Genomic DNA, 24,710 nt, shown 5'->3' on the forward strand with positions numbered 1-24,710 from the left:
CTCCCTTCCTCTCTCCCAAGTCCATTTCTTCTGTGTCCAAAAACCCATTCCCTCCCCCACCTCAGCATCTCTTTCCCTCCCTTCCTCTCTCCCAAGTCCATGCCTTCTGTGTCCAAAAACCCATTCCCTCCCCCACCTCAGCATCTCTTTCCCTCCCTTCCTCTCTCCCAAGTCCATTTCTTCTGTGTCCAAAAACGCATTCCCTCCCCCACCTCAGCATCTCTTTCCCTCCCTTCCTCTCTCCCAAGTTCATGCCTTGTGTCCAAAACGCACTCCCTCCCCCCTTTTGTGTTCCGTGTTTGCCTCCCAGCCCATTTTTACAACTTTCTCAGCAAAACGAAGCTCAAGCCGCGAGGCTTGTCTTCTGCTTCCTGCCTGCCCTGCCGCGCACAAATAGCCGAACGGAAGTATTCTCCGACGTCAGCGCTGACGTCGGAGGGCAGGCTTTGCTTAAGCCCTCCCTCCGACGTCAGCGCTGACATCGGGGAACGCTTGCGATCGGCTATATGTTAGCTGCAGGGCAGGCAGGAACAGAAGACGAGCCTCGCGGCTCGAGATGTATTGAATTCCGCGGGTCCCCCGTCCAGCTCTCTCCTGTCCACGTGGGGCGGAACGCCCCTCTCCCTAGACTGGTGGTACTGCCCTGATGGCGGCCCTGACCGTACAGCACACCAGGCAACATCTCGCGGCACACTAGTGTGCCGCGGAACAGCGGTTGAAAAACACTGTCCTAGAGTACACCCTTGCCAGTCAGGTCTCAGAATATAAACAATGAATATGCATGAAAGAGATTTGTATACAATGGAAGCAGTGCATGCAAATCAATCTCATGCATATTTATTGTAGATATCCTGAAAACCTGCTGGCAAGGGGGTGCTCCAGGACCAATTTGGGAAATTCTGCCCTAGCAGAAATATAAGCACCCACATAGCTAGGTTTGTCTGGCAAGTTGCATTCTCCTAATGTTAATTCTGTAGCAAAGGCATAGGATTCTGTAACATAGCTGTTCCTTCCCCCTAGTTACAAGCTTTGCAGAAGTGTGTCACTCAGAAATTCCAGCTCCTCCACTTTAGAACTGGAGAATAGCTTCCTCTTCAGTTTTTCCTGTTGCAAGCGAACTTAGAAGGTGTGTTCTGATCAGCTCTGCTTTCTTTTATTATTTTAGGGTATATTTGCTGTCGGTTTTCGATTTTTATGTGTGGCTTTGGTGTTCGTAGGTCCCCTTCTTGGGCTTACTTCGACAGGAAACGGATGCAATCCCGCATGAGCGGACTGCTGCTCCCAGGCAAATCTCTCAGAGTGCCTATGGAGCCAGCCTGCTTTGTGCCCCTTCAGGAGCTCAGGGTCTGTTCCCCTGGGAGCTGGCTTGCCTGCTGATTTATCAGAGGCTTAAGTGCAGGCTGTGGGGACCCTAAGTATCGGGGATCCAGCTGGGAATTTTCTGCCCCTGAAGCCTCGCATGGATTTTTGAGGGTAGGAGTCCTTGGTTAGGGTCTGTCCGACCGGCAGCCAGAAGATCTCTTAACAGTGGACTTGTTACTGGCATTTTCTGAGGCAGAAATCCTTTCCGTACAGGCAGGCTGCTACAAGTTGACAGGCATCAAAAGTCACAGTGAGTACTCCCATTATTCCCTATGGAGAAAATCAGGGTGCTCTGAAAGTCATTTAAGGGTTTCTGGAGTTAGAGCCAGGTTCCCCCTTCTCCAAACCCCTTTTCAACATTTTTTATTTTTCAGTTGTGCTCTCACAGGCTGTTTTTTGGTGTGAATTTTCTGGCAGTGGCCATCTTGAACATAAGAACATAAGAACATAAGCAGTGCCTCTGCCGGGTCAGACCACAGGTCCATCCTGCCCAGCAGTCCGCTCCCGCGGTGGCCAAAAACAGGTCAAGGCCTGTCTGAATCATCAGAAGGGGTTCCCCTGCCACCTTGGTTTCCCATTTAAGTTCTGCCCTCCTATCGAAGTCCTAGCCCTCCGGTCTTGCACATGCACGACCAGGTTGGTTTACTCAGTACCCCACGATCCCTCTATCCCTCAGGAATCCATCCAATCCCTGCTTGAATCCCTGTACCGTACTCTGCCTGATCACTTCCTCCGGTAGCGCATTCCAAGTGTCCACGACCCTTTGGGTGAAAAAGAACTTCCTTGCATTTGTTTTGAACCTGTCTCCCTTCAGTTTCTCAGAATGCCCCCTCGTATTTGCTGTCCCCTTCAGTCTGAAGAATCTGTCCCTATCCACCCTCTCTATGCCCCTCATGATCTTGAAGGTCTCTAACATATCTCCCCTGAGTCTCCTTTTCTCCAGAGAGAAGAGCCCCAGCCTATCCAGCCTCTTGGCGTATGAGCAGTGTTCCAGCCCTTTTACCATTTTTGTTGCTCTCCTTTGGACTCTCTCAAGTACCGCCATGTCCTTCTTGAGGTGCGGCGACCAATACTGAACGCAGTATTCCAGATGCGGACGCACCATCGCTCGATACAATGGCATGATGACTTCCCGTGTTCTGGTTGTTATGCCCTTCTTTATGATGCCCAGCATCCTGTTGGCTTTTTTCGAGGCTGCTGCGCACTGTGCAGATGGCTTCAGTGATGCATCCACCAGCACACCCAAGTCTCTCTCGAGTCTGCTGTCTCCCAACAATACCCCCCCTAATTTGTAGCTGAACAACGGGTTCTTTTTCCCTATATGCATGACCTTGCATTTGTCCACGTTGAAGCGCATTTGCCATTTGTTTGCCCAGTCTTCCAGCTTGTCCAGGTCCCTTTGTAGGTCCTCACACTCCTCCCTGGTCCTAACTCTGCTACACATTTTGGTATCGTCTGCGAATTTTATAACCTCACACTTTGCCTCCTTTTCCAGGTCATTGATGAATATGTTAAAGAGTAAAGGCCCCAGCACCGATCCCTGTGGCACACCGCTCGTGACTCCCCGCCAGTCAGAATATTGACCCTTTACTCCAACCCTCTGCAGTCTACCCGACAGCCAGTGCTTGATCCATCTGTGCACATCCCCTCCCACCCCGTGGCTCCACAGTTTCTTAAGTAGCCTTTCATGTGGCACCTTGTCGAAAGCCTTTTGAAAGTCGAGTTAAATGATATCTATGGGCTCCCCATTGTCCATCCGACTGCTTATTCCCTCAAAGAAGTACAGAAGGTTCGTTAGGCACGACCTTCCCTTACAGAATCCGTGCTGGCTTGTTCTCAGTAGGCCATTCCTCTCGATGTGCTCGCAAATGCCGTCCTTGATCATAGCTTCCACCATCTTCCCTATTATTGAAGTCAGGCTCACCGGCCTGTAGTTCCCGGGGTCACCCCTCGATCCCTTCTTGAAGATCGGTGTGACATTTGCCAATTTCCAGTCCTCTGGCACCTCACCAGTCTTCAAGGATAGGTTGCAAACATGTTGGATTGTGCCCGCTATTTCCTGTCTTAGTTCTTTCAGAACCCTTGGGTGGATCCCGTCCGGGCCCGGTGATTTGCCGCATTTTAACCTGTCTATCTGTTTGAGGACATCCTCCCTACTTACCTCTATGTGCTCTAATTTTTCAGCCTGTTCCCCACTCATGAGCTCCTCTGAGTCTGGTATATTAGATATGTCTTCGCTCGTAAAAACCGACGAGAAGAACGTATTCAACCTCTCAGCTACCTCTTTATCCTCCTTAATCACTCCCTTCCTGTCCCCATCGTCCAACGGCCCTACCTCCTCTCTCGCTGGTCGCTTCCCCTTAACGTAACTGAAGAATGCCTTGAAGTTTTTCGCCTCCTTGGCCAGCCCCTCTTCGTATTTCTCTTTTGCTTTTCTAACCTCCCGGTGGCATTCCTTTTGGCATTTCCTGTGCGCCTGGCGATTTTCCTCTGTTGGGTCCTCTTTCCATCTCCGGAAAGATACTTTTTTGTCCTTTATCGCCCTCTTTACTTCTATTGACATCCAAACCGGGTCCTTTGATCGCTTGTTCTTGCAGCCTTTCCTGAAATTGGGGACGTACATTCTCTGTGCTTCTTGCAGGGTGTCCCTAAATAGGGTCCAGGCGCTTCCCACAGTCTCCATCCTAAAGATGTTTTTGAGCTTCCTCCCCACCATTTCCCTCATAGCAGCGTAGTTCCCTTTCTTGAAGTTCAGCGCAGTTGTTGCGGTCCTCCTAACTATGGGTGTCCCTCTTTCTAATGTGAATCTGATCGTGTTGTGATCACTGTTGCCTAGTGGTCCTCCCACTTCTACCCCTCTTACAGGCCCCCCTAATCCGTTTAGGATGAGGTCAAGAGTAGTACCCCCTCGCGTCGGTTCTTTGACTAGTTGCTCCATGAAGCAGTCCTTCACAGCTTCTACAAATCCTGTCTCCCTAGTGCAGTTGGAGTGACCCGTACTCCAGTCTATCCCTGGGTAGTTGAAGTCCCCCATCACTGTTACACTTCCAGTCCTGCACTCCTGTCTCAATTCCGCTTCCAAGTCGTGTCCGACTCCCTCTGGCGTACCAGGTGGTCGATAGTACAGCCCCAGTTTTATGCTCGCACCCTTGTTTCCCGGTAATTTGACACACAGCGATTCCAGCCCCTCTGCCTTTGTTGCCATATCCATTCCGACCGAGTGGATAGATTCCTTTATATATAGTGCTATGCCTCCCCCCTTTTTGTGGGTCCTGTCCCTCCTATAGAGCTTGTACCCTGGCAGCGCTATATCCCATTGATTTTCCTCTGTCCACCAGGTTTCTTCAATTCCAATTATATCCAGGTCCTCCCCCTTGGCGACGACTTCTAGTTCACCCATCTTGGCCGTGAGGCTTCTTGCATTTGCGTATAAGCACCGCAGATCCCGTCGTTTTTCTTCCACTTCTGCATTTACCTGGTCCACTTGCCCTTGGATTTCTGGCAGTTTTCCCGCTCTCTGTGTTTCTGCTTTACCCTCAGCCTTTACCCTCTTAGCTTTCAGCTTCCCCACATTCCTGCCACCCCACTTTCCCGCTTTTCCTCTGGGATTTTTAGCCCTACCGGCCCCCTCCTGGGCTGTCATCCCTTGAGCCTCTGTTTGATCCCCCTTGCCTTGTGGTGCTTCTATATTACCCTCGGCTTTCGCCCTTATGCCACCCAGTCCCCCTGTGTCCCCATGCCCCTTAGTCTTCTCCCAGCAAGCTCCCTTTACCTGATGTTTCCCTCGCTGTCTGATCTGTAGATCTTCCGGTCCCTTTGTTTCCTCCCTGCAGTCAGCCCGTTCAGCATCTGTTCTGGATGCTGTTGTCCGAAGCGTCAACATCAGATCTGCTGTCGGCTTTCCCCCTCTCTTCAGTTTAAAGCCCTCTCGATCTCCTTCCTCAAATTGGTTGCCAGTAGTCTGGTTCCCGCTGTGCTCAGGTGCAGGCTGTCCCGCCGGTAGAGCTTGCTCTTTCCCCAGAAGGACGTCCAGTTCCTCACAAAGCGGAAGCCCTCCTCCTGGCACCATCTCATCAACCATGCATTCACAGCTTGGAGGTCTGCCTGCCTCTTTGCATCTGCTCTCGGTACAGGCAAGATCTCTGAGAATGCTATCCTCCGGGTACTCCGCTTCAGCTTTCGTCCCAGGACCCTGAACTGGTCAGTCAGTGCGTCCATGCTGAAGTTCCTCCGGCTCACATCGTTTGTTCCGACGTGGATTATTACTGCAGTCTCCTCTGTCTCTGCTCCGTCCAGGATCCTCTCGATCCTATCAGTGATGTCTCATGTCTTGGCCCCTGGGAGACAAGTCACTAGCCGGTCCTCCCTTCCTCCAGCTACGTGACTGTCTACCTCTCTCAAGATCGAATCTCCCACCACAATAGCAGACTTCCCTTTCCTCGGCAACCTCCTCTGCCTCAGGTCCGTGTCCTCGGTGTAGTGTGGTGTCTCTCCCTCGGGGTCCTGGTGAGTCGCGGTCTCCTCCTCTTGCGTTGTCCCTCCGCTAGGTCCTTCCCCGGTATCGCCTTGTGGATCCTGGGTCTCGTCTACCGACATCCGTCTGTGCTGCTGTTGATCCCGTTCCTCCCCTATAGGCCTCCTCAATGAATCTCTCGAGGTCCCTCACCTGGTCCACAATGGGGCCTGCTCTGTCTGTGTTCTGGGTAGACCAGCTCGTCTCCTCTGTGGTGCGCAGTTCCTCCAGTCCCTCTAGCTCCTGGACCCTGACCCTCAATCTGCCGACCTCCATCCTCAGGCTTTCCAGTTCCTGACACTGACTGCATATATACTCCCGCCTTCCCAAAGGGAGGTAGTCGTACATATTGCACTCTGTGCAGTATACCGGAAAGTACCTCTGGGATCCTGGGTCCTCCATCGCTCTTGTGAAGTGCTGGTGTGCTCCTGCTGTGGGTAAGAGAGAGAGTAAGAGAAAAGGAAAAAGAGAAAAGAAGAGAAAAGTGAATTACTGGGCGTTTCTGGCTCCCTCGCAAGGCCCGCCGCGCGCCGAACGGCTGGGCGCCGTTGGCTCCCTTCTTCTTAAAGGGGAGCCCGGGCGCCGACGCGACCTGTGACGCGGTGGGGGTGGGCGGAGCTACCTCTCGCCGCGACCCCGGTTCCTCCTGCCTGCTCTGCCTTCCTCCCCTGGCTACCTCCTCGTGGCTTCCTCCTCCTGCCCTCCGCCGCTGAAAAAAAACACAAGGCAAAAGAAAGGACCCTGCAACAGGTCTGCTTCGTGCCCTGGCTTCCCTTCTTAAAGGGGAGCCCGGGCGCCGACGCGACCTGTGACGTGGTGGGGGTGGGCGGAGCTACCTCTCGCCGCGACCCCGGTTCCTCCTGCCTGCTCTGCCTTCCTCCCCTGGCTACCTCCTCGTGGCTTCCTCCTCCTGCCCTCCGCCGCTGAAAAAAAACACAAGGCAAAAGAAAGGACCCTGCAACAGGTCTGCTTCGTGCCCTGGCTTCCCTTCTTAAAGGGGAGCCCGGGCGCCGACGCGACCTGTGACGCGGTGGGGGTGGGCGGAGCTACCTCTCGCCGCGACCCCGGTTCCTCCTGCCTGCTCTGCCTTCCTCCCCTGGCTACTTCCTCGTGGCTTCCTCCTCCTGCCCTCCGCCGCTGAAAAAAAACACAAGGCAAAAGAAAGGACCCTGCAACAGGTCTGCTTCGTGCCCTGGCTTCCCTTCTTAAAGGGGAGCCCGGGCGCCGACGCGACCTGTGACGCGGTGGGGGTGGGCGGAGCTACCTCTCGCCTCGACCCCGGTTCCTCCTGCCTGCTCTGCCTTCCTCCCCTGGCTACCTCCTCGTGGCTTCCTCCTCCTGCCCTCCGCCGCTGAAAAAAAACACAAGGCAAAAGAAAGGACCCTGCAACACTGAACTTTTAGCAATTTTTTTTAAAGTTCTTTTTCTGCCTCAAACCCCTCATTTTGCCTAGGGATCATCTGAAATAGATGCCCCAGGCCAGTCTAGCCCCAATTCCTGCATTTTTTGTACAGATGTATCGGCTGAGGAACAGCCGTGTTCCACGTGCCATGGGGTGCGGAGGAAGGGGCAGGAGTTTCAGGCTCAGCCTCTAATCAGTCCTTCAGGGCCTTAGAACCTAGAAAAACCCAGATAATCTTGTCTGCAGGAAAGAGATCCTATTCAGAGGCCACACACAACAAGGGGGCGAAACACTGGTGGAGGAGGCTCTAATTCTACAGTATGGGATTTTGCAGGAGTCCTTGGGGCCTCGAGTGCAAGGCATTTCCATTTTGTCAGCCTTTTATGGAAAGCCTACTTAACTGGTCTGAGAAATACTGCACTACCCATAGGCAACAGAATGCTTTTTTGTTGGGGGGAGGGGCCACAAACTCCACCCCAGACCCCACCCCCTGCCCCCATAATAGTACTAATTGTAATACCTTTTTTCCATTCATTTTTCATATATACACACAATATAATCTTATTAACAATACATAATGGTTAACCACAAAATTACACTACACAAAGCACACTGTACATATGCTTTTCAACATTCATTCTTACCAGACTACAGATAACACCTATATAAATACGGGACCACAAACTAAAAGTACTAATATATATAAACGAAACCCTAAGATTCAAGACTCTGCATGCAGTGCAACGCTCAGAGAAAAAGAAATAAATTAATTTCTTTCTGAATAGTGCAAAATATATGCAGCAGATGACCCTCACTACTGATGTCAGCCTGAGTGGTTGGGGGGCATACTGCTGTGGTTGCCTGCTCTAGAGGAAATGGACCCCACTGGAAAGCAAGTGGTCCATAAACTGGCCAGAACCGAGAGCCATTCATTTAGCATTGAAAGAGTTGCAATCTTTCCTGATAGGAAAGGCAGTCAGGGTGTTTTCGAACAATGACACATTGGTAGCTTATGTAAACAAACAAGGAAGGACATGTAAACGTCAAGGTTTTTCTATAGTGGTGTCTCCTTACCTTGCTATTTGTGGGAATCCAGCATTTTTGCCGGGCCAGACCGGCTCTATGTTTCACTGTTGGAAATCTAAGGGTATCCACTATTTGCTGCATTTGCTCACTGAGGAGGACCGTTTGAAAACTTTTGCTATTTTACAACGAGAATACTCTTTGCTGCCTTGAGATGTATTTTCTTACTTGCCAATTAAGCATTATATACAAAGCCTTCCTTGGGAGGATCTCACGGAGGCTATCCAGGATGAGCTAGTCACGTGCTATACTGGTTCCGCTGCGGTATCACCACCGTTATCTTCAAGAGTCCACTAAGAATTGCATTATCCCATTTATGTTGCTGCTTGAACACTGATCTTGGCATGCAGCTATCTCTCATGGATTACAAAAAACATGTCCTGGCAGCTGCTACACTGGGAACAGCATTACAAGTTTGCGCTGCATCTTTATATAGCGCCCAACAGTGCGCGCCATGTGGGACTTTCTCAGACAGGAGCCTGTCCTAAGTATGGTCATGTGCCTGCTACTCTTGGGCACATGTTGTGGCTTTGCACCGCTGTTTTGGCTTTTTGGCACAATTTACTTACCTATGTGTCTTCCATCTAGACTTATGGAGTGAAGTTTGATCCTCTGATATTGTTTGACATATTTTCGTTGCAGGTGCCTGTTCCACGTGCCTATCATTCTTTTCTGCAGCGTACTATTTTGATGGGGAAGAAAGTAATTCTGCTTAACTGGCTTTCCCAGAATCCTCCCTGCCTCTCCCAGTGGCGGATGCAAATGCTCACCTTGCTTAAGTTGGAACGGATACAATTTCAGGACTTTGACTCTCCTTCGGGCCGCCACTTTAGGCGGACATGGAAAGCTTTTTGGGCAACGTGGACCCCTAGCGTGCATAGTTGTCTTTTGAATGGGAAGCTGGATCTGTATGGTTGCAGGCATTCCTCTCTTGTTGGTTCTGTATTTTGAGCGGGGGGGGGGGGGGGGGAGCTTCTGGGAATGATGCTGTTATATTTTGAGCATGTCTTTCAGGTACTTTTCATTTGTCTTGTACATTTGTTAGATGTTGTGGAATTGCTGTTCTATTTTTGTTGCTTTACTGATGCTCAATAAAAATGATTTCAATAATAAAAACAAACAAGGAGACAAGAGATGCACTCCCCTTTGCCTGGAGGCATAGATATGGGCAGAAGTTCACTTATAAGCCCTCTCAGCTGTCCCACATGACAGGAGTAGAGAACATCCAGGCTGATTTTCTCAGCAGGCAGACTGTGGATCTGGGAGAGTGGTCTCTGTCTCAGAAGTTGTTCACCCTCATTGTACACTGCTAGGGAAGACAGCCAAGAATGCAAAGGCAGACTGCTTCTACAGTTGAAGAGATAAACTGGGAAGCACAGGGCTGGATGCCTTCGTTCAGCCTTAGCCTACCAAGCTTCTATTCTATGTGTTTTCACCATGGATAATGGTGGGCCAGATCAACCACAGAATAGCAAGCCACTAGGCGATGGTGATCATGGTAGCTCTGGACTGGCCCCGTTGGCCTTGGTATGCAGATCTGGTACGTCTCCAAAGAGGTGGATATTGCAGGCTGCCGGTTCATCCCAGCCTCCTCAGCCAGAGACCAATTCCTATAATCCAGAGCGCTTTGGTCTTATGGCATGGCTCTTGAGCACATGGCTCTAACTCATAAGGGTTACTTGGAGGTTGTTGTTACAGCTCTTCTTAGAGCAAAGAAGCCTGTGACATTTGCGGCTTATGCGAAGACCTGGAAGACTTTTCAGTTATGGTGTACCAAGTTTCAAGTTTAATTACATTTGATGGATCGCTTATTATAATATCTAAGCGATGTACAAATTAAAAACCAACAGATTTTGGTAATACATTTAATATGGTGGGACAAGACACTGGACAGAGGATTTGGACATACATGAATGAGTAGGTAAGAGGGGAAAAAGTTACAATTATAATATTTGTTGAAATTACATAAAACGGGAAGCACATTAGGTAAAAATGGAATGGATATAGAAAAAATTTAGTTGATTATTATAAGACTGAGGACTGAGTGGAGCCTGAGAGAGCTCCCATCCTGGTGATTCTAGCATTCCTACAAGCCGGTTTTCAAAATGGCCTAACAGTTTCATCTCTCATAGCCGGTATCTCATGCTTTAATGCTTGGAGAGGCATGCAGTCACTGGCGTCTCATCCAGACAGCACTCAGTTTTTGAGAGGAGCACTAGGATTGCATCCCCCACTGTGTAGGCCATTTTTATCTTGGGACCTTAATGTTGTTCTGAAAGGCCTATCTCGGGCTCCATATGAGCCTCTGCCATAAGCATCCCTCTTGAATCTTATGGTTAAGACTGTATTTTGATTGCTATAGTTTTAGTGATGTGGATCTCAGAGTTACAGGCCCTCTCTTGTACAGAATCCTTCCACTGGTTTACAGAGTCTGGTGTTTCTCTGCAGACAATACTTTCCTTTCTACTGAAGTTGGTTGCTGTCTTCCATATCAATCAGGAGATTCGTATACCCGCCTTGCACCCTATGGATTCGATGAAACAGAATATAATTTTTCAGAGGTTGGATGTGCATAGAACCTTCTGGAAAGGACTAATGATTCCCAGCTCTCTGATCACTTTTTTTGTACTGACCAACCAATAAAGACGAGGCAAGCCAGCTTCCAAGGCTTCAATTGCCAGATGGATTCAAATGGCAATTTCATAACATAACATAAATTTTTATTTATATATTGCAAAAACCTTTCGGTTCTATGCGGTTTACAGAAGATATGGGCTGACCATTGTCAGTGAGCTACAATAGATAGAACACTGGCAAAGACAAGTTAACAATAGTTTCATATCAATATGCTACTTTGGAGGGATTACAAGAATTTTGAGAACAGATGGGTTTTTAATAGCTTTCTAAAATGTATATATAAGGTTGATATTCTAACCATTTGGCCCAGTTCAGGATCCATGGAAGCAGTTTGTTTTGATAAGAGTTGGTTTGACTGAAGGGAAGGTAAAAAATGATTGGGAACATGTGGAGCAACTTGGAGATGAGAACAAGAACTGAGCAGTTAGGTAGTTAGGTGGTAGGCCATTAGGGATTTGTAGAAGAGGCATTCCCTCGACAGGAAGCCAATGTAGTTTTTGGTAGAATGGAGTTAAGTGATCAAATTTTTTTTCAAGTTAAAGATTGCGGTGTTTTGGATGATACTTAGTTTCCGGAAATGCTTGCGTTGACCTGCTAGGTATGAAATGTTGCAGTAAACAGCCCTCTATCTCAATCGCTGCACATTCAACTAGAAGTCTGGCTGCTTTCTGGGAAGAGTCCCTGGCTGTTTCACCTGATTAAATTTGTAGAGCGGTTACTTGGTCTACTCTCTACACCTTTACAAGGTTCTACAGAGTGGATGTGGTAGCTTGAAAGGATGCTGCTTATGGGTCCTTGGTTCTGCGGGCAAGCTCATCGGTCCCTCCCTAAATGTTTGTAACTGCTTTGGTATGTCAGCTATGGTACAGAATCCTATGTCTTCACTACAGAATGAAAGAATAGGCTCTTACTTTGCTAATCTTCTTTCTGATAGAAGACATAGGATTCTGTATGGCCTGCCCTGTGCAGTTTTTTGATTCACCTGATTCCTGCTTTGGACATTACCTCGATATCCATCTTGGGACCTCTTTTCTTGTATCTAAGATTTAACAGAGACAAACTACAGGAACATGAAGGCTCCTATTCCCTTTTTGTTTGGAGAGTTTTATGGCTCCTACTAATTGCACTTAGCAGGTTGGTTCATGATTACTCATGTGCATACTTTATTGTTTTGTGTTAAATTGTTAATTGTTATTAATCGTTGTTATTTTATTATATGTTATAGAGCAGAACAGAATATGATTTGTTGCCGGGGAAGTTCCCCATGCCCCTCCTTCTCTTTTCTTCTGTTTCAGTGGAATTTGATTGCTTTGGTACAAACTGAAGAGGGAGCTGTTCTCAAGTGTTAAAGGTGAGGAGTTGGAAGTTTTGAGTGACACCCTTCTGCTAAGTTTACTACTAGAGGGAAGGAACAGCTATGGTACAGAATCCTATATGTTATATCAGGAAGAAGATTAGTAAAGTAAAAACCTAATCTTTCATTATATCAATGTGGTAAGTTGGTCATGGCACAATGTCATTCAGCAAAGCCATGGGGACCTAAGAGGTTGGATGATTGGTAACAACTGTGCAAGTATAGATAGCTATTTTATTACACAGCTTCCTAGCTACACGTGGAAAAAGTGAAGTTCTTGGGGGAGATGGAGGATCAGGAGTACTATGGAAAAATTAGGTTCTTACCTCGATGATAATCTTTCCAGTAAACAGGTACAGTAGTGTGAACCATAGGTTTTATCCCCATACTCGCGGAAAACTTGCAGAAGGCATCAAACATAATTTCTGCAGCTCCATCTCCTTCTCCTCAGTTAGTAACAAAACAATGAATAACTTCTAAATAGGAGAAATAACAAGAAGGACATGGGGATCTCCCCGACAAAGACAATTTTGCTCTGCTCTGCAATCAAAACAAATATGTAAATATACCATAAACAAGGTGGAACATAACAACCCACCTATCTGAGTGCAACCAGCACTAACATTTATACAGCTCTTCTTGCTTCTTATAAGCTTTTAATAGAAAGAGCTATTGTATCTCTCTTCATATCTGATAGAGAGGCATCCCATGAGCATTTTGTTACTTCTTTGCTGGCCAGAAACAAGCATCTGTAACTCCACCATATAACTGAGACCTTAGGCAGGTGTATTCTGACAGGACAGGTCATCTGGTCTACCGTACCTGTTCCAGTGCAGTAGTCTGGACCATAGGGACTTATCAAAGCAGTCCCCTGAATCTAGGGTGGGAAAGAAGAGCCTGCCTGAAGCACTGATGACCCAAAAGCTGCGTCCTTTTGTGCTGCCATATCCACTCTGTAAAACTTTGTAAATTTATGGAATGTTGACCATGTAGCTGCCCTACAAATTTCCTTGAGCCCAGGATTTCATCCATGATGAAGCAACACTTCATGTGAAATGTGCCTTCAAAGAAATTTGTGGCTGTTTACAATATCTTTACAAAAGGTAAATCGTGCCAAACGAACCTGATTGAATTATTTGATTGGGTGACCAGAGAGCTGGATCGAGGACATATGCTAGATGTAATTTACTTAGATTTCAGCAAAGCCTGTGATACAGTTCCTCATAGGAGGCTGTTGAACAAACTTGAAGGGCTGAAGTTAGGACCCAAAGTGGTGAACTGGGTTAGAAACTGGCTGTCGGACAGACGCCAGAGGGTGGTGGTTAATGGAAGTCACTCGGAGGAAAGAAAGGTGAGTAGTGGAGTCCCTCAGGGTTCAGTGCTGGGACCAATCCTGTTCAATATGTTTGTGAGTGACATTGCTGAAGGGTTAGAAGGAAAAGTGTGTCGTTTTACAGATGATACCAAGATTTGTAACAGAGCAGATACCGAAGAGGGAGTGGAAAATATGAAAAAGGTTCTGCAAAAGTTAGAGGAATGGTCTAATGCCTGGCAACTAAAATTCAATGCAAAGAAATGCAGAGTAATGCATTTGGGGGATTAATAACCGGAAGGAACCGTATATGCTGGGAGGAGAGAAGCTGATATGCACGGACGGGGAGAGGGACCTTGGGGTGATAGTGTCCGAAGAAAAACAGTGTGACAAGGCAGTGGCTGCTGCCAGAAGGATGCTGGGCTGTATAAAGAGAGGCGTAGCCAGTAGAAGGAAGAAGGTGTTAATGCCCCTGTACAGGTCATTTATAAGACCCCACTTGGAGTATTGTGTTCAGTTTTGGAGACCGTATCTGGCGAAGGACGTAAGAAGACTTGAAGCGGTCCAGAGGAGGGCAACGAAAATGACAGGAGGCTTGCACCAGAAGACGTATGAGGAGAGACTGGAAGCCCTGAATATGTATACCCTGGAGGAAAGGAGAGAAAGGGGAGATATGATTCAGACGTTCAAATACTTGAAGGGTATTAACATAGAACAAAATCTTTTCCAGAGAAAGGAAAATGGTAAGACCAGAAGACATAATTTGAGGTTGAGGGGTGGTAGATTCAAAGGCAATGTTAGGAAATTCTACTCTACGGAGAAGGTGGTGGATGACTGTAATGCGCTCCCGAGAGAGGTGGTGGAGAGTAAAGAAGCGTGGAACACAGAGGATCTAGAATCAGAAAATAATATTAAAAATTGAACTAAGGCCAGGACTGGGCAGACTTGCATGGTCTGTGTCTGTATTTGGCCATTTGGTGGAGGATGGGCTGGGGAGGGCTTCAATGGCTGGGAGGGTGTAGATAGGCTGGAGTAGGTTTTAACGGAGATTTCGGCAGTTGGAACCCAAGCACAGTACCGGGTAGAGCTTTGGATTCTTGCCCAGAAATAGCTAAGAAGAAAAAAAACATTTTTAAAAAATTTAAATTGAATCAGGTTGGGCAGACTGGATGGACCATTCGGGTCATTATCTGTCGTCATCTACTATGTTACAATGTTACATCCAGTGTATGCAGAAACAATAACCATGTGAATCTATCTGAAAATAGTAGCCTTGGAGGCTTTTTCCCCAGGCAACTACAGCTGCTCAATACAAAGAGAAAGCCAGAGAGACAAAAGGAATTTGTCACCTCAAGGTAACAGAGAAGAACTCTCCTGATATCCAGCAATGCCAAACTCTTATCCTTCTTTTTCTGACCTGTAGCCAGAAATGCAGGCAGCCAGACTTTCTGATTGACATTGAATACCAACACCACTTTTGGCAGAAAGGAAGGCACGGTGCAAAGAGACACAGGCCTCCATAAACCTGAGGAAAATCATCTTCATGATGAGATCTGTTAGCGGTGCCTCCTGCAAGGGTTTGTACAGGGACTCGCTGAGGGCCAATAAGACAATTTTAAGGCTCCATGTTGGAAATGGCAGTTGCACGGGAGGATGCAAATGCAACGCTCCCTTCAGGAATCTGGCTATATCAGGATGAAAAGCCGGGGGTACATTTTTCCTCATAGTTGAAAGCATGAGAGACTTGCCACTTGTACCTTCAGTGAACCAATTGCAAAGCCCTTCTGGAGTCATCCTGCAGAAATGCAAGGACTGCTGAAATTGGAGCCTCAAGAGGTTCAACCATATGTACTGCACACCAATGCTGAAATGTGTTCCACACCTTAGCATAAGCTGTGACCGTCACTGACTTTTTAGCTCATAGGAGGGTAGAAATAACCGTCTCCTAATAACCTTTGCACTCTAGGGCTGGGCACTCAAGAGCCATGCCGTAAGCCCAAAGCATTCTGGACTTTCCAATGCAATTGGCCCCTGCAGGCTACAACAGAAGGTCTGAATGTGGCTGTAGCCTGAGATACATGTCCTGCTGCAGTCAAACTAGATCTGCATATCAGGGGCGACGAGGCCAGTCTGGTTCCATGAGAACTACCAACCCGTGTTCTGCTTTTCATTGAATGATCTGACCTATCATTGGTCACGGGGAAAACACACAGAGCAGCCCCTGTGTGGGCCAAGTTAGTACCAAGGTGACCATGCTAGTGCTTCCTGGCTCAAATCTTTGGCTGAAGTATTGAGATACCTTCTTGTTGTCTGCTGATGCCGTCAGATCAAGTATTGGCTACCCCTAGCATTTCACAATACTGTTGAATGCCCTCTGAATAGGGCCTACTCTCCCAGACCTAGAGTCTGGCAACTGATATAGTTGGCCTGGACATTGTTCACTCCTGAAACATGAGCTGCTGATATGGCCTGAAGGTGGGCCTCAGCCTACCAGAACAACAATCAAGCTTCCATCTTTAATGGAGCCTTCCTTGTTCCTTCCTATCTGTTGATGTATGCTACCACTGTAGCATTGTCTGAGACGAGTCTGACCACCTGGCCTTCCAGGATCGCTAGCAAGGCCTGCAGCACTAGACGAATGGCTCTGAGCTTCAATCTGTTTTCTCTGCTAGGGTAACCAGTAGCCCTGAACCGGCTGACCCTCACCATGACCTCCCCAGCCATACAGACTAGCATCTGGCATCAGTATCACCCAAGTCGAGGTGCAAAGAGGAACTCCCTTGGATAGCATCTCTGCCCGGAGCCACCACTGTAAGTTGTGATACACTTCTACCATCCAGCTTTAACCCAAGGGATCACCTCTATGGTAGCTACCATTGACCCCCAGCACCTGTTGGTAGTGCCAAGCTGTGAGAGTTGGGAAGTCCTAAGTACCTAATTTTATTTTATTGTAACCCACTCTGGGCTCCTGGGGAGGACGGGCTATAAAAATGAATGAATAAATAAATGACCAGTATGTCCAGAATCTTATGCTGTAGCTTCAGTTTGCGAGGTTCTGGAAAACACAGGGCCCACTGCTGTCATGAAGAGAATTCCCAGGTACTCTAGGGACTGGGATGGCCGAAGATAACTCTTTCAGAAATTGATGATCCACCCCAGGTTCTGCAACAGCTGCACTAATTGTGCCACTGCTTTGTGGCCTGCTGCCTTGAACGTGGCTCTAATTAGCCAATCGTACAAATATGGGTGTACTTGAATCCCTGCCTTGTGTAAGTGTGCCGCCACAGCCATTACCTTGGTAAAGCTAAAAGGTGCCATGGATAACCCGAAAGGTAGTGCCAAGAACTGAAAATGCCTTTCCAGTATGTGGAACTGGAAAGACTTCTGTGTTCTGGGAAGATGAGAATATGCAAGTAAGCCTCTGTCAAATTCAGTGAGGCTATGAACTCCCCTGGAGAAAACAAGGCAATCACCAAACACACAGTCTCTATCCAGAACCGAGGCTCTTAGGCATGGATTGACAGACTTCAGATCTAAAATTGGTCTGCAGCCATCCGAGTCTTTCTTGGGCACGATAAAGTATGTAGCGTATCTGCCCGAGCCTGAGACTTCACTCCATGGACTGAATTCCTATATGGCACTTTACTGTCACCCTAACCTTGGCCACTTTCTCTGTCCTGCTGGCTGGGGAATCCACAAAGAAATCCTGAAGTGGATGACAAAATTTGAGCTTGTAACCCTCTCGAATGATGTCCAGCACTCATTGGTCTGAACAAATCTGATTCCAGGCCTACCAGAACTCCGAGAGTTTCCCATCTATTCAGGGAAGCTCGGGTTGTGGCCTGGCTTCATTGGGACTTCTTGGTGGAGGCTGCTGAGCATAGATCCTAATGCCTGCACTCTCCTGGAGCCCCCCAATCTCTGCTGAGATCCATGAAAGGGTTTCTGCGCAGAAGAGCTTGCTGATTGGCAAGACCTCCTATAGCTGTGAAAGGAACCTGACCCCTGGGACACGAAGCCTACTGTCAGGTAGTGACTTTGGATGATGGCCCATGATGCTAGCCATAAGGTCATCTAATCCTTTACCAAAAAGCATCTATCCTTTGAAAGGAAGTATGCTTAAGGTAGCCTTAGATGCTGAATCGCCTACCCATTGTCTGATCCAGCGTGTTCTGCGGGCAGAGATAAAGTAAGAAGATACTTTGCTCCATTATTCTAAACACATTGCAGAGAGAGCATCAGAGGGGTAAAGCTCCCGCCTCTGCAGCCAGAGCCTGACACATCATTCTGTGGCAAGTGCGCACCACATATGAGGCTGCTGCTGCTGCTGCATTAAGTCCCAAGGCTAAAGCCTCAAACAGCATCTTGAGCACGAGGTCCACCCTCCTATCCTTTGCATCCTTTAAGATCACACCCCCTTCAGTAGGAAGGGAAGTACGCTTAGTAACTTGCACTACCAATGCCGCTGAAAATCTGGAGCCATCAGATACAATTTTAACATGGCCCTGGTACCCCTTAAAGGGCTCTCCAGTGCGTCCCAATGCTATGTTAGCATGTAGCGTGACCAAGATGATAAAGGGGAACTCCTCTTGTATGAGGAAAGACTAAAAAGGTTAGGGCTCTTCAGCTTGGAAAAGAGATGGCTGAGGGGAGATATGATTGAAGTCTACAAAATCCTGAGTGGAATAGAACGGGTACGACTGGATCGATTTTTCACTCCGTCAAAAATGACAAAGACTAGGGGACACTCGATGAAGTTACAGGGAAATACTTTGATAACCAATAGGAGGAAATATTTTTTTCACTCAAAGAATAGTTAAGCTCTGGAACACATTGCCAGAGATTATGGTAAGAGCAGATAGCATAGCTGGTTTTAAGAAAGGTTGGACAAGTTCCTGGAGGAAAAGTCCATAGTTTGTTATTGAGAAAGACATGGGGGAAGCCACTGCTTGTATCAAGAAGGTTGCCCTGGATTGGTAGCATGGAATGTTGCTACTCCTTGGATTTTGGCCAGTTACTAGGGACCTGGATTGGCCACCGTGAGAACGGGCTACTGGGCTTGATGGACCATTGATTTGACCCAGTAAGGCTATTCTTATGTTCTTATAGTTATCTCAGGATGCAAAATAAATTATGTGGACTGGGGCTTAGAATTGCTCAATAGAGAAGTTTGAGCTGTGGACTTCTGCAGGGGATTCAAATTGAAATAACTGCAGGGAAAACATGAGGACCTCCAATAAGTCTGACAGCTTAAAAAGCCTACTCAGGGCCAGGTCCTCTCCTTGATCTAGGGCTGCCACTGACTCTTGCCTATGTACGCCCACCTATGACTGGACTACTCCTAGATGGCAAGTCATTTTAGGATAGCAAATGCATCAAACCAATCTTTTTCAGACCAGCCCTCTGCAGTGGAACCAAGCCTTGTGCAGGCTTCCCCTAAGCTGCCACCTGCGAAACTTCAGATGCTGACGCTCCTTTAAATTTTAGATATGCTTCAAACATTAAACTCACAAAATCAGAATCAACTCTCTCCACTGGAACTCCCGAGGACCTCTGCAGAGGCACATCTTGTCTCCTCCTTGGTTCAGAGGTGTTTGCTCATTTGCATTTCACCGATGATGCCTCTATTATCGACCACCTGGACGGAAGGAAGAAACAGACGTAGAAATGATAGAGGAAATCAACCATGAATGTAGAGCAGGTAATGTAACGATCATGGGAGACTTCAACTTTCCCGGGATAAACTGGAACCTGGGAACCTCAAACTGCTGCAGGGAATCCAAGTTCCTGGAAATGATAGGGAACTGCTTCCTAGAACAAATGGTGGGAGAACCGACAAGAGGGACCACCACCTTGGACTTGGTCCTAAATGGCATAACTGGAAGGACAACAAATGTAGAGGTCACAGTCCCGTTGGGTACGAGCGATCACAGCATGATCAATTTTAAAATTGGCATCGGGAAGGAGAAACGTACCAAGACTCAAACCACAACCTTTAACTTCAGAAAAGGCAAATACGACAGCATGAGAGTCATGGTTAAAAAACGGCTCAAGAAAAAGGCAGCCAAAATCAGAACAGTCGATCAAGCATGGTACCTACTAAAAAATATCATCACCGAAGCGCAAAATCTCTGCATTCCGCAGATATCCAAAGGAAAGAAAAATAAAAACAAAGGAGAACCAGCTTGGCTAACTAAAGAGGTGAAGGATGCAGTAAGGGATAAGAGGAACTCGTTTAAAAAATGGAAACGCGAACACACAACGGAGGCCTGAAACAGTCACAAGGTCAACCAGAAGAAGTGTCACAAGGCGGTAAGAGATGCTAAAAAAGCATATGAGGAAAAGATAGCGCAAGAAGCCAAAAACTTCAAGCCCTTTTTTAGATACATAAAAGGGAAAAAAACAGCTAAGGAGGCAGTGGGCCCTCTCGACGACCAAGGAAGAAAAGGGTGCATCAAGGAAAACAAACAGATTGCGGATAGGCTAAACTCATTCTTTGCGTCTGTCTTTACTAAGGAGGGCACTGCATCAATGCCAGAAAAAGGGAGAGCATTCAAAGGAGAAATTGAGGATAGCCTAACCACAGTGAATGTGGATTTGGACATGATATACTATCAGATCGACAAACTAAGAAGTGACAAATCCCCTGGACCAGATGGAATTCACCCGAGAGTGCTAAAGGAGCTTAAGGTAGAAATCGGAGAACTTTTACAATCCCTAGCTAACTTGTCAATTAGAACCGGGCGAATACCAGATGATTGGAAGATAGCGAATGTCACTCCAATCTTCAAAAAAGGATCAAGAGGAGAACCGGGCAACTATAGACCTGTGAGTCTTACGTCGGTTCCTGGGAAGATGGTTGAAGCACTAATAAAGGATAGCATAGTGCAACACCTGGAAAACCACGACCTGATGAGAGCTAGTCAGCATGGCTTCAGGAAGGGGAAGTCATGTTTGACAAACTTACTTCAATTTTTTGAGGAGGTGAACAAACAAATCGATAACGGTGAACCAGTGGATATAATATACTTGGACTTCCAGAAAGCGTTCGACAAGGTTCCACACACAAGGCTTCTGAAGAAACTACAAAGCAATGGAATAGAAGGAGATATACTAAGATGGATAGGCAAATGGCTGGAAAACAGATTGCAGAGGGTGGGCATAAATGGGAAGTTCTCGGGCTGGGAAAAGGTGACGAGCGGTGTACCCCAGGGTTCGGTCCTTGGGCCCATCTTGTTCAATATTTTCATAAACGACCTGGAAGAAGAAACAACAAGTAATTTAATCAAGTTTGCAGACGACACAAAACTATGTAGGGTAGTTGGGTCACAAAAGGACAGAGAAGAACTCCAGAGAGATTTGAACCAGCTAGAGAAATGGGCAGAAAAATGGCAGATGAAGTTCAACATAGACAAATGCAAAGTGATGCACCTGGGTAAGAAAAACAAGGAACATGAATATAAAATGTTAGGTGTAACATTGGGCAAGAGCGAACAAGAAAGGGACCTGGGGGTACTGATAGACAGGACCCTGAAGCCATCAGCACAATGCGCAGCGGCAGCAAAGAAAGCAAACAGGATGTTGGGCATGATAAAGAAGGGGATCACGAGTAGATCGGAGGACATCATAATGCCGCTTTACAGAGCAATGGTCAGACCACACTTGGAATACTGTGTCCAACACTGGTCTCCCTACCTAAAGAAGGATATAACCCTGCTGGAGAGGGTGCAAAGACGAGCCACGAAGCTAGTTACAGGTATCAAGAACTTGAGCTCGGAAAACTGGGATTGTTCACCCTCGAGAAGAGAAGACTGCGAGGGGACATGATAGAGACTTTTAAAATATTAAAAGGATTCGACAAAATAGAGCAAGAAACATCGTTATTCACATTGTCCAATGTGACTCGGACAAGAGGTCATGGATTGAAGCTGAGGGGCACCAGGCCTAGGACAAATATCAGGAAATTCTGCTTCGCACAACGAGTGGTGGACGCTTGGAACGCACTCCCGGAGGAGGTCGTGATGGAGACCACCATTCCGGGATTCAAGGGCAAATTGGATGCACACCTTCTCGCAAATCACATTGAGGGATACGAGCAAACAAGGTTTCTCAACAGGGAACACCTGGCTTGGCCTCCGCGGGTGCGGGTCGCCGGACTGGATGGACCTAGGGTCTGATCCGGCGAAGCCATTTCTTATGTTCACCCTCAGGTAGATTTAGAAAGAACTTCTGACTCAATAACCAAGGTGATCATGACTCCAGCCCTTTGGAGGGACCAGAGGGGGCGAGGCCCAGCGCTCCTGCCCCTTCTCACGTACTCCGTGGCATGTGGCACACGCATGCTTCTCAGCCGGCCAACCATCACAAATTTATCATGATATCGATGTCAGCAGGCCTGAGGAGTCCATAATAAGTGATTTAATGCAAAATCAATGTGTTTTGAGGCAGATAGGGACTTTTAAAATAAAATCGGGAAATTCAAAATGGCCAGCACAGTAGCATTTTGGTACTAAAAAGTGGCCTGTGGGAGTTAAACCCAAACTCAAAAAATTCAAAATAGGGTTTTGAAAAGTGGGGGACCTTAAAGGAAGCCCCAGAAACTGTTGAAACTGCAAATTTCATCCCCCCCAATTTCTCCCATAGACAATAATGGGCTGTGCTCATAATATGGGAAAGTGCTTCCGTGCTCAGCTTCTCACAGCAGCTGGACTCTGGTGAAGATATTTCTGCTTCTCACAAGAATGCAGAGTCCTCAGCAGCTTGTCTCTTCAACCTCACTATTTCTGGATGCATCTTCAGGGGAGGAGGGGAGAGGAAAGCAGCTAGCACCTGCAAGCCCCTCAGGACCTATGCGGGGGCCAGTCAGCCTGCAATCAAGCACCTGATGAATCGGGGCAAGCCTACCTCTCAGGGGACTGAACTCTGAGCTGTCCACAATGTTCGTGCAGGCCGGTTAGATAGGTTTTCTAAAAGAAGAGTTACCCCCTCTTCGAGCTACAGACCTTTAATTACAAATTTTATATCTTCTCCCAGGTAGAGATGTCCCCAGGAATACTGGGGATCCCTTGGGAATTAGAAAGCCTCAAAGAATTGGATAAAAATACCCAAAAACAACAAATCATAAGCAGAGCAGAAGAAAAGAACCTTCACAACCTGCTTGTAGAAGGAGAAAGGCACTGCCCAGTAACACAAGGAGGCAAAGCTGCAGAAATTGTGTTTGATGCCTTCTGCAAGTTTTCCGCAAGTGTGGGAATAAAACCTATTGTCAAGATTACTGTACCCTTTGCACTGGAAATAGATAATATTGCATGATTATAACCCAAGAAGGTGGAATGTAATAAAAGAAGCTGACAGATACTGTCTTGGATACAGAGTGATATCTGACAAGTGGTTACCAGAAACATAAGCAGATGACAGATTTTGGGCTGGCTTACAGAAAAGTGGGTGGGCCCAAAATATCCTTTCTAGTCCCTTCCCCCTGCTCTTTCACCCTTCTCTGCACCTCCTGGTACCACCCCCACCCCCCCTGCACATACACACACACATTAAACAAAAAAAATATAATTATCTGAGTTGGCAGGGAGCCCTGCCCTCTAAACACCTTACCTTAACCGTGCCTAGAACTCTGCAATTCAGCTTGATAGTTAGAGGTAGCTCCATGAGCCACCATTGCCATATGCTTTAGTTTTAGGGGCATACACAGAATGAACATACAAGGGTACTAAAGTCAGCATATAAAGCTGCCACTGACTGCTGAGCTGGGTTGTGGAGCTCTGGGCACCGTTAGGAAAGGTATTCAGCTAACAGGGTTTTGGGATCCCACTACAAAAGGCGTGTCACAGAAATAGAATTAAAAATGCAGCAGAAAGTGAATATGTTCAGTGGTTGTGAAGATTTTTACAAGACATTGCATATTACTAAGATAAAGCCAAACTGATCCTCTAAAAAGCATCATACAAGAAACTACATATTAGAGATATATGAATAAGAATGAACCAGAGTAATTTACAGGATTTTGGCTTACAGACAGATGAAGCAGACTTTTTAAGAAGACGATATGAAGATATGGAAGCTGATCAAATGAAATGGGGAGGAAGAAAAACAGATAGGAGCTCAAAGGTAAATAAAAGTCATATACACAGTAGAACAAGTATCATATACTGCTAGCAAAATGAAAATACAAAGGGAAAATAATCCAAACTACTCACATGGTTCCTATGGAATTTGCAATAGTAATCAACAAGGCCTTCACTAGACAAGCTAGGCCTTGTTGTCCTCACTTGTAAGGGTGGCATGATTTGGGGATGAGGGTAAGGTAACTATGCAGGTCAGCAAAAGTAGCAGAAGTAGGCCTTTCAGTATCTGCATCTGCAGAAGTAGGCTTTTTAGCTCTGCTCAAGGATGTCAGAGGGGATGGTATATGGCAGGCCTTGTCTGCATAAACAGATAGTCAAAGGTGGGCTCTATTATGACAGCAGTTCTTGGATAGGATAGTGGTGGCAGCAGCAGTAGCAGGGGAAAGATGCTGGATGTGTTGAAGGGGAGAAGGACTGACACTTGAAAGGGAAGGAGAGGCTAGACAGCTTTAGAGAAGGAGGTGGGAAGGAAAGGAAAGAGATGCTGGATACCTGCTTGGGGGGAGGGGAGAATGACAATTAGTAGAATGACAATTGTTAGGGTGACAACCATTAGGATAATGCTTCGGATTGTAAGGCTTTTGGTACTGCAGAGGTTCCCAGTGCTCCTGGGGTAGCTCTGACTGCAAGAAAACATAGACTCTCTGGATTGAGTCTATAGCTAGCAGGAAACCCTTAGGAGAACCTTCCTAGCCAGCCTGCACTAATAATTTGGAGGCTCAGGGACTGTTCCCCTCATAGCAGCACTCGCTTGTGATTATCCAGAGCTTGAGCACAGGCTGTGTGGCCCTGTGCCGGTCTTGAGGACTTTATCGGGTGCCGGATGTGGGTTTTTTTTCCCATCAATGCACGTAGAGCTAATGGGTTTGAGGTCTCAGTTACATTCATTGGTTTGACTGGCAGCCCAAAGA

At 47.1% G+C, this 24,710-nt stretch overlaps 1 protein-coding gene across 3 annotated transcripts in view; it reads left to right on the forward strand.

Moving 5' to 3' along the window:
- The window catches only part of RGS22 (regulator of G protein signaling 22), a 475,118-nt gene that overhangs the window by 389,158 nt on the left and 61,250 nt on the right, over positions 1–24,710 (forward strand). For all 3 annotated transcript variants that reach the window (XM_033934655.1, XM_033934656.1, XM_033934657.1), the window contains one exon: positions 23,690–23,782. In XM_033934655.1, the coding sequence (XP_033790546.1) occupies positions 23,690–23,782 (93 nt within the window). The remainder of the gene's footprint in view (positions 1–23,689; positions 23,783–24,710) is intronic.

This window comes from Geotrypetes seraphini, chromosome 2 (assembly GCF_902459505.1).
Source record: "Geotrypetes seraphini chromosome 2, aGeoSer1.1, whole genome shotgun sequence".
Taxonomy (NCBI): domain Eukaryota; kingdom Metazoa; phylum Chordata; class Amphibia; order Gymnophiona; family Dermophiidae; genus Geotrypetes; species Geotrypetes seraphini.